General features: G+C 36.3%; 3 protein-coding genes across 4 annotated transcripts; 2 read left to right on the top strand and 1 right to left on the bottom strand.

The window, feature by feature from the left end:
- Positions 1 to 308: 308 nt before the first annotated feature.
- On the bottom strand, positions 309 to 3,922 carry LOC108951129. 2 transcript variants are annotated; one of them, XM_026833691.1, is made up of 9 exons: positions 3,844 to 3,922; positions 3,263 to 3,376; positions 2,736 to 2,851; positions 2,408 to 2,508; positions 2,050 to 2,192; positions 1,752 to 1,833; positions 1,243 to 1,416; positions 862 to 942; positions 309 to 488 (listed from the first exon to the last, which is right to left on the bottom strand). In XM_026833691.1, exons 2-9 carry the CDS (start codon positions 3,367 to 3,369, stop codon positions 324 to 326), a joined length of 969 nt encoding a protein of 322 aa, XP_026689492.1. In that variant the 5' UTR covers positions 3,370 to 3,376; positions 3,844 to 3,922; the 3' UTR covers positions 309 to 323. The 2 variants fall into 2 exon arrangements, with proteins under 2 accessions (XP_026689492.1, XP_018673445.1); XM_018817900.2 differs by lacking the exon at positions 3,844 to 3,922 and having other exon boundaries at positions 3,263 to 3,459.
- A 1,790-nt stretch (positions 3,923 to 5,712) lies between these two features.
- LOC100178808 (mucin-2-like) lies at positions 5,713 to 6,899 on the top strand. The gene is made up of 3 exons (XM_002120075.4): positions 5,713 to 5,895; positions 5,953 to 6,087; positions 6,144 to 6,899. The coding sequence occupies exons 1-3, from the start codon at positions 5,767 to 5,769 to the stop codon at positions 6,843 to 6,845; spliced, it is 966 nt and encodes a 321-aa protein (XP_002120111.1). The 5' UTR covers positions 5,713 to 5,766; the 3' UTR covers positions 6,846 to 6,899.
- Positions 6,900 to 7,871: 972 nt separating this feature from the next.
- LOC100175385 lies at positions 7,872 to 10,113 on the top strand. The gene is made up of 3 exons (XM_009859798.3): positions 7,872 to 8,699; positions 9,037 to 9,174; positions 9,557 to 10,113. The coding sequence occupies exons 1-3, from the start codon at positions 8,571 to 8,573 to the stop codon at positions 9,980 to 9,982; spliced, it is 693 nt and encodes a 230-aa protein (XP_009858100.1). The 5' UTR covers positions 7,872 to 8,570; the 3' UTR covers positions 9,983 to 10,113.
- Positions 10,114 to 10,184: the final 71 nt, after the last annotated feature.

Here is a 10,184-nt window from a genome sequence, read left to right as displayed (position 1 = left end):
GACATGTCTTTGTTAAAACAGAACAACGATAACATATTCTGAGGCCTGGAATTTATGCATATTACCCCATTACCCAGCGTGTTACCATCTAGACCCCACTAAAGCAGTTTATAGACATTCCATAACATAAATTCCATTCTATAAGGGTGGGGTCTTCANTCACCAAAGGTTAAATCTTACTAAGCAGTAGATGGATATTTCAGTGTCAATCAATTAAGCTTTCAATTTTAGCGTAATTAGCAAACTTTGGTCTAAACCCAATGCGACCTAGCTTGCCCACCAATCACCATAAGGCCTCACCCATGTAATATATATAACTTACTTTATTTACAAACAACCAAACGAACTAATATACCAACATCAAACCACCTGTCAAAGTTCGCATGTAACGTCTTCAAACTTTCTTGACTTATTTTTAATTCAACGCGAGCTGATCTTAAATTATCTTTCAACGCTGAAATATTTGGGTTTTCTTCTTTTTCAACGACCTGGGAGTAAATTGTTCATGAAGTTAAATTCTGGATGGAAATATTACAAATATGAAAAGTCCTAATTTTTCTGGTGGCTTTTCTAAAACATTTATACCAAAAAAATTCAATTTAAAAACGGGACAGTGGTATATATATATATATATAAAAAAATTAACCAAATATTCAAAGTAAAATGTCAATCTCTATAAAATTGTTTCCTTTAAATAAAAACGGGAATTTTCTTATCCCAACAATTTGTATGCAATAACCAATACAGTATCAGTGTTAATTAATAAACAAGATCAAGTGTTATATATTGCGTAACCGAGAAAAATCAATTATTAAAAAAATCACTAGTTGTTAATTATTAATTGTTAAAATAAATTCCCACCTTTACAGTTGTAACTTCTCCATTCATTGTTTCCCTGCCTCCCATAACCTCCTCATAATGATGTTCCATTTCTTCAAGTTTCTACAAATATATCTTTTGTTCTTTATCTATTGTTGTGATTGCTCCACCATTGTAAGCATTATGATATCACCATGTACATTGTTTGGATAATTGCTGCTTTTGTGATGACTAGTAATTACCATGCAACTGTTTTATTTGCTAAATTACAAAAAGGTATGTGATTCTAACCAAAATTCCAGGTCACCCATGTGTGGGACCTCACCCATATGCGGCATGGCAAAAATCAAATGCATCCCCCTAGTTATTGATGACATCATAATCATTCCATTCAATCCTGGTTTATTACATCACAATACTCACATCTTGTAAATCTTCAATTTGTTGTCGAGATTTTTTCCTTTCTTGAAACAAAGCTGACTTAGTTGAGTGAAGAGCTCTCTCTAATTCCTTTCTCTCTTCAATAGTGGTACGAGATGCTTCTCCTCTTCTCACTCTTGCTCTTAATTCATCTCGCTCTTTCAAGATGTTGTCCATCTACAATTTAACGCATAATTGAATTAAAAAAATATTGGCAAAATATAATTTATTAATTTTAATAATTATTTTCTACCAGTAGAGCAACTCGAAAGATTCCTTTTATACTAGGTCAATAGCCACAGAAAAATGGAGCTCTAACCTTTCCATTAAATGAAAAATCAACAAAAAAAATTAAAAAATTTCCCATAAAGTAACATACTTTGTACCTTTATGAACATCCGTTTTATAACGAGTTTCAATTTTCGGCCACGCAAGGATAAAATAACAAGTAAGTTACATCCATTTATTCATTCATTATACTTCGAGCAGTACATTACAACACAAACTCTCACCTGTTTCTCACACCCACAACTACATGCTGAAGGTTCATGAACCAACTCACCAGATCTTAGTGATGATGGTGGTGACTTGGATCTAGGAAGATTAATATCTTGGTTTAAATGGTTATCTGCTTACAACTCTGTCAGGTTCAACAGTCGAATGACAAAAGTTAGAAAATAAACTTGGTTTTAAAAAATATTTTAACTACAACTAGATGGTTTCAAAGCATATGATCCAACACGTAACAGTCATTTAACATTGTCATGCAAGCAATGCTTATGAGACATATAAGACATTAATACCACTCACTTATTCATTTGTTGATCAACCATAGACGAATGATCTCCATTAGATCGGTTCAATACTGAGTTATGCGGACTATGTGAACTACTGTCTCCATTTAAAACTTGTTTTTCTTCGCCTTCGAATTCCTCCTCTTCATTTGCAATGTTCTAAAATTTTTGGGTTATATTATTCTATAATCATCCTTATCCATAAAGTTAGATACGTGATAACTCGTAAGCAGACACGAAGTGTATGAAACAGAACACCCATGGTATAACGACTGTTGTTGTCCCGTTACGCCATAAAAACAACTCACGTTTATTTTGACTTTTTGGCATAATGACTTAGTAAAAAATGAAAGACTTTTAAATTGCTGACTTACCTGTTTCAGAAGTTCTCTTAACAAGTTGATATCATTATCGTACAACTTGTGTAAATATCCTTTATTTTCCGGTGCTGTACCATTGCTTGCTTTTGTATAAGCTAAATATATTTCAACTTTAATGACACAAGTTTAATGATACAAATAACTTTATTTTTTTTAATAACAATACAACAAAAATAACACTTTTTAATATACTGGTGCTTTTGCAATGATGTATAACATTTTTTGTTTTACAAAAGGATCAGTTGTCTTAAAACCTTTACTAAAGTCGTGTCAGATTTAAGTAACCTTTTCAAACATAAAATGCTAAACAATTTAGTCTTACATCTTGGTTGGCTTTCTATATCTTTATGTTTATGAAGTTGAATTGATGTTCTGAACGCTCGAATACTTTCAATGTCAGTGCCTGGATCGTCATTTACATCAGATGTCATGTTGTATCTGTTTAATGGATGGTCAAACATACCTTACATTCATGTGTCTCTTCAATTGAGCTAATAAAACTAATATGACTTAAAAGGAACAAAGAAACTGAATTAACGCCTAACGACAGTCTAAAAAACACTTTGTAAAAACATACTAAAAATGTCACTGGCAAATGCATTATTTAATGTAACAATAGTACAAAATTTAAAGATCAAGAAGGCTTAGGAGGACTCACAAATGGCATACCAAAGAAAAGGATTTTGGATAGAAACCCAAACAATATAATGTCAACCCTTTTCAATTTGGGTTATATTTCAAAACTCTCTTACTAAACAGCCATTAAACTAAGAATATTACACTGTGTACTATTTCTTTCAAACTGCAGTTTTTATATACAAACAAAAAGTAATTTCAGAAATTACTTACGCTAAACGAGAAACCCCGTTGAGTTGCGCATCCATATTGTCCAATATCCTGTCTGTTGCGTCACTGTTGGGCATACTGCTCCTTAAATACCGTGACGATTCGCCCATTTAACACCTATTTGCACCACAATAGCATTAAAAGAAGTTTTTAATTCAATTAAAAAATTAGCGTGTGGTGAATAGCAACCGTTGATACAAAAATTATTGGAAATACAAATTTTATAGAAATAGTATATCGGCTAAAAAGTTTTTTCGCTTTTTTCTTTGGGGAAGAATTAAATCGAAATTTGAAACATAAATTACTTACAAATGGTATATAAACTAATTTGTTTTACATTTGTTACGTTAATTTTTGACCATTTTTTAAATCTGGCTTTAAACACCGTGTATATGTAAACTAGAGTATGGATGGTGATGCAAACCAAAGCGTTCTCTCACCACTTCTTCTACTATTATGCTATTAACTTGTAGGCTATTTCTCAACCAATTGTAAATTGGGTCAACAATTTTTACTCAAGTGGTGAAAAATGGTGATATGGAAGACATATAGTTACCGTGTTAGCAACATTTGTGTTCAAATACCTTTTGGTTGTGGGATGACGTCTAGTAATTTCGTAAACATTTCGTATTGATAGTTGTCTTTTCCTTTATCTGTGTTCTTTTCCTTTATCTTTCTTCGTGTGGACATGCAAATATGTTGTGCAACTACCTTGTAGTCAAATTATGGGTAAACCCGCAGACTTTATGTTTAGATAAGTGGGACAAAACACCTCGAGCGAAATTGTCGCAAGTATTGTACGTGCACTTGATTCTGAGATATTTTTACCACATATACACGTCGTTAGACGGGTAAAGCTTTTAAACGAGCATACAGGTATAAAACTTTCGACAATTCCTACTAGTAGCCTATACAGCAAGTATATTGTTTATATTAGTTCGACTTTTCTCTTTGACATATTAAAGTTTCAAACCACAAAATTGACCGTGACAGCATTATGTAATTCACTAATTCAGTTTAAAATAAACAAAACAACTACCCACAAATGTTTGGGTTCATAAAAATTTATTTGGAATAACCGTTTTGAGCTAGATAATATGAAAATGTGCTGCAAACTTAAGGACCTTAGTAGATACTAACTGCTCTCAAATTTGGTATTATATACGTTTTTTGCAAAATTCCGTATTTTAAGACCAGTGGCGTGGTCGAAGCATGAACAACGCGTGATCAGGTCATGATCAACTGTATCTGATGATTAAAAACACGATCTAAAACCGGCTTGGTTTCTTTAAAAGCTATGTACCTGAATGCCTCTTCCACAATTTAAACGGTAAAGCCACATAATATAATCTCCCATCCTTCATTACTGTAAATTTAGCTGTATAGTTGAAAGTTTGGTATTAGAATACTCTCTCAATTGGCACGTTTATAACCACAAGGCGGGGCACTGTGGACACAAATAGAAGAGACATATGAAATTAAAGTTTCAAGTTATTATCCGTCAGTACGTCTTTATCGAGAACTGTATTATAACTGTAATTCTACACGGGTGAAACTATGGGCTACTCTTACTAATCCCTGCTTATGGTTCTTCTTTTTTCTCGAAGAAAGACCAATAAACCTGGAATTTAGACCAGATTTTACCCATTACCAGTTTCATATTGCTTCTCCAGAAACTTCCACGCTTTTGTTAACAACTAATCTCTTTCTTACAAGGGAAAAAAAACAAATGTGACGGGTAAACATATTGTTACATCATACAATCAATTATGACAAACTATAATTACGTCGTAGGTATAGGTTCTAGAAATCAGGTTTGTGACGTTTTTAAGTAACATAGACCGAACATTTTTCGCTACATTATTAATACCCTTTTCTGCGAAAGGTTTATTATATACTGCAACCCCTTAATGAATCTAAATATTCTAAAACGTTCTGGAGAATATGATAATGGTAAAAATAGTTGTAGTGAAAAAAAACTTTGTATTTAAAACCAACGGCTTCGTTTTAATGAAGACGTGATTTATCTTTTTCTGAAACATTTTAAGTGTTAACTGGTATAGGCCTACTGCGAAAACTTATATGTTTAATTTTGGATTTTACTGCGAAGCTAGAAGTTTATTTAGCCAACAATTTTACCTGGTTTCGTTTCAAAAAGCAAGACACGTTCGCTTATTTATGCGATTAAGGAGATAAGATCTGCTTCCCCACTTACAATTACACATCACCTCGGGGAAGCAAATACCTGAGTCTAGCTCAGCTCATATAATCGTGCTCGGCGTAATCTAGAGTCAAACACGAAGTACAGCATTACTACTTATAGTTGAAAAGGTTAAAGCAAAGTTTGCGGCAAGAAAGTAATTAAAAAAATAAGTTATTAATAGCCGCTATATATTAGTGTACCGGTTTGTCTTAGATGTACCAGTATACGTTATAAATGAAATACTAGTTTTTATTTATTTTTCTTGTCCTAGTATAAATATTTAGGGAATAGTATATAAACAAACATGAAAATTTTCCTTGTTTGTGGTGCCCTCGTGCTCCACCTTGCGGTTGCATTTGGTGGTGAATGTTACATTGGTTCTTCTATTGACGGAGTTGGTGACATGCAAGTAGAGTACTGTGGCTTTCCAAAGGTAACTTGTTACTGCGGCGCCTTTGCTATATATTCTGTACTAATACACTCCCTTTAGGAATCATGTATGACCAAAATCGAAGTGAACAGAGGACAAACCAAAATAGTGAGACGCTGCATTCAAACCAAAGCGTGCGGCTCACATACCACCAGCAACGACCAGCAATGTTATACAGACATATACACCAATCAGGTAAATAATTATAAAATCCTGTAAGAGCTGATAATGTCACGGTTTATACCATACAGGTCAGGGTTTGTTACTTTTGCTGTGGCGAGGACTTGTGCAATAACTTCGTTGATCCGCCTATGACAACTGTTGCGCCAGTAACCACAACTTCAGCCCCAGCAACCGCAACCTTAGAACCAGACACTACAACTCCAGCACCAGAAACTACAACCCCAGAACCAGACACTACAACTCCAACACCAGAAACTACAACTCCAGCACCAGAAACTACAACACCAGTACCAGAAACTACAACTCCAGTACCAGAAACTACAACGCCAGCACCTGTAACCACAACGCCAGCCCCAGAAACTACAACTTCAGTACCAGAAACTACAACCCCTGTACCAGAAACTACAACCCCTGTACCAGAAACTACAACGCCAGCACCAGAAACCACAACACCAGTACCAGAAACTACAACACCAGCACCAGAAACCACAACACCAGTACCAGAAACTACAACTCCAGTACCAGAAACTACAACCCCTGTACCAGAAACTACAACGCCTGTACTAGGAACTACAACTCCAGTACCAGAAACTACAACTCCAGTACCAGAAACTACAACACCAATAACAACACCCCCTGTACCAGAAACACCACCACCACCACCCCAAACTTCAAAACCCCCACCCCCTCCATCCGAAGCAACTACAACACCCCCGCAGCCTAACCCCACAGCATCGACGTTTTTTGAACGCACCCCTCCCCCACCTTAAACGTGCGAACCTTGAATCGGTAGTAGTACAAAATAAAATTGAAACAAGAACAAATAAAATTGTCGTTTTCTTTTGTAGCGATTACATAAAAATATACACAGAAGTTGTCTAATTAATAACTGTAATCGGATACTGTAAATCACAAGCTAATGTGTCCACACTGGCTAAGTACATATACACACATATGATTCAATGAATATGTTTAGGTAGAAAGGCTTCATTGTTAAACTGCAAACCAATTTGGCATTAAGTGGTAGTGTAGTAATAAATGACGCATCAACTCTGGTCTAAATCACAGGCCCCGTGACATGGCTTGTTGACTTATTCATCCGCGAGATGTAAAATTGGTTAGCGGTCCTGCCTCCGGCCATAATTTGTTTAAAACTAAACAAGGCTAAAAAATAATTATATCCAATATTGCAAATACCTTGTAAGCGGGGCGGGATATATGTAACAACACGCCTGTGGTTTGACGATTGTCGTTGCCCGCGCTATACCTGAGGGTAAAGCAAGTTACATGATTTCTATATCTCCAGTCATAAAGTAGGGTGGGGGAAGATGGGACACCTTTAACACACAATATCCAAATATCCTGATCGTGTTTTAAACAATTAACAAGGGGTCAATGGGAGTCGTGAAGATACGTTTTTAAAATTTTTGACTGCTTTTTATTTGTTTACTGCCATATAGGACAAGAAAATAGAATAAAAAGGTGTCCCATCTCCCCCCCACCCTACTATATATGTAAAGTCTTGGCGTATTTATAGAACTTCACTGTTATTGCATTCAGCCATTCCAAGCAGGCCATAAAGGCGTTTATTTCATTTATGGCGTATAGTATGTCTCAGTATGTCTCTATACTTTACGGTAATGCTTTTAGTGGAAAGTCTATCGGTGTCTGGGTGTTTCACAAATGAGGAAATTTTGCTGATGATGACATCCAAGGTATCTTGTGTACAACTTGTTTGTTCATTTCTAGCGATCTATACATACAGGTTCGATCGCCTTGAGCTTTTTTTAATATTGCGATAATCTAGAAGTCGATCTGGTTCAAACCACTATCGTTGGGTATGCGTGTTCTTTCCCATATTTGGCAGTTTATGAAGAACTTGTGCAACTTGTATAACAAGTTTCAGTTCTATATAACACCTTGAATAACCTTGGATTTTAACAGATACATCGACTGTCAATTGAGGACAACTGTGTGACAAGATGAGTTATAGACGGGTGTGCTAACGGACTAAATACTATAGTCCTATAAAAGCCTGGGTCAATATGATTTAAAATAGAACGTGTAATTTATAATTTTTTATACTATATCAGCGTTTTTTCCTTATGTCGTATACAGCAACCAGTTGTATAAACTTCATGTCTATAGAATGTTCTCGTGAATTTCGTCTTTTTGTTGTTCTGTTCGGTGTAGTTTTAGTACTTCTTTATGTTTTTTTTTGAATTTATGTTCTGTATGGGTGTTGTATTTTGCGAGGCACGTTAAGATTTTGGCCAGAGTAGGTATATTGCTCTGTAAATAAGCAGTCTATTTTATATGGGTGAGGCTCTACGACGATGCCTGTGTCTGGAGATCTGTAACTTGGGCCAGAGTTGGCCTATTAAACAGACATCCGGTACAAAAGTTACGAAATTTATTTATACACCTTAATTTACAATTATGAATCGTTCATTGAACCATTGTTTCTTTAGTAGAGCGTTTGTTGAATCAACAAAATGAAGTTCGTTATAATTTGTCTTGCTCTGTGCCTCCACCAAGCGGTTGTACATGCTGGGGAATGTTTCGATGGTTCGTCACGAGATGGCGTTGGAAACATGACAGTCGTTACTTGTGACTTTCCAGAGGTATTTCATTGTTTCTATGATATTTGGCTGCACTGTAGCCAATTCAATATACTGTGTAAGCTAGGATAAATATTGGCTTTAGAAAAGAAACAAAATGGCCAGTTTAAAATATTCGAATTTATCATATAACTTTTAAGTCTGTTTCTAGGAGCAGCTTCATTCTTGTGCAAAACAGTTTTAGTTTGCCCCATTTGACCTAGGATTTATGCTACAGTTGACTCATTCTCTGTAGATACATGTCTTCTTTCAGCCCTAAAGCGATAAATGTCTGAAAATCAGGCAGAGTTGGCCGAGTACCCAACTAAAATCACACCGTAGTACATTGTAAATATTCCAGGAATCCTGTGCCACCAAGATCGAGTTAAACCATGGTGTTACCATCCTGACCAGGGGATGTCTGCAAACAAAAGCTTGTTCTAGCAACATTGCAAACAATCAGCAGCAATGTTACTCTGAAATTGCTATAGAGAATGAGGTAAACATCATGCATTATATATTGCACCTATGAAGAGGGGTGGGGAAGATGGGACACATTTTCATTTTATTTCTCGTCCCATTTAGTTGTAAACATTCAAAACGTTATTAACCCGTATATCCTGCTGACTCCCATGGACCCTTGTTAATTGTTTAAAACAAGATCAAAATATTTGAATACTATGAGCTGGCGGTGTTCCGTCTTCACCCACCCTACTATACTATAATGTTAAGCCTGTGTCAAGTGGTTACCGCGTCTGCTTCTAGCCCAGAGTTATGCACTCCAGCCCTGATGCTGCTCATGCCCACACTGTGTACGTCCTTGGCCATAAAATATACTTGTAGTGGGCGTCTTTGTATTTAAACTTCCATTTTATATACAGGTACAGTTGTGCTACTTCTGTTGCAACAATGTGGACCTTTGTAACAACTTTGTAGCAATCCCACCTGCCTCTGGTGAACCTCCAATCGCTACTTTGCCAGGTTTAGCAGCTACACTGCCAATTGATTTCGTCACACTACCTACTGATGCCGTCACACTACCAACTGATGCCGTCACACTACCTACTGATGCCGTCACACTACCAACTGATGCCGTCACACTACCAACTGATGCCGTCACACTACCAACTGATGCCGTCACACTACCAACTGAAGCCGTCACACTACCTACTGATGCCGTCACACTACCTACTGATGCCGTCACACTACCAACTGATGCCGTCACACTACCAACTGAAGCCGTCACACTACCTACTGATGCCGTCACACTACCAACTGATGCCGTCACACTACCAACTGACCTTTGATGCCGTCACACTACCAACTGCAGCAGTTACACTACCTACTGAGACCCCTCCAGCCCCATAAGTACTGCTTAGACCGGCGGTCGTCCCAGTAAACACGACACAAAAGCAGAATAATAAATATCATTAAAAGCAAGTATTGTTTGTGTTTGTTTAAATGAGAAAGAAAGTGATTTTGGGTCTATTAATAGTTGATTACGGATAT

Source organism: Ciona intestinalis, chromosome 3 (genome assembly GCF_000224145.3).
Source record: "Ciona intestinalis chromosome 3, KH, whole genome shotgun sequence".
NCBI lineage: Eukaryota > Metazoa > Chordata > Ascidiacea > Phlebobranchia > Cionidae > Ciona > Ciona intestinalis.
The sequence above is the reverse complement of the archived record's forward strand: the minus strand, read 5'-3'. Positions and strand labels throughout refer to the sequence as shown.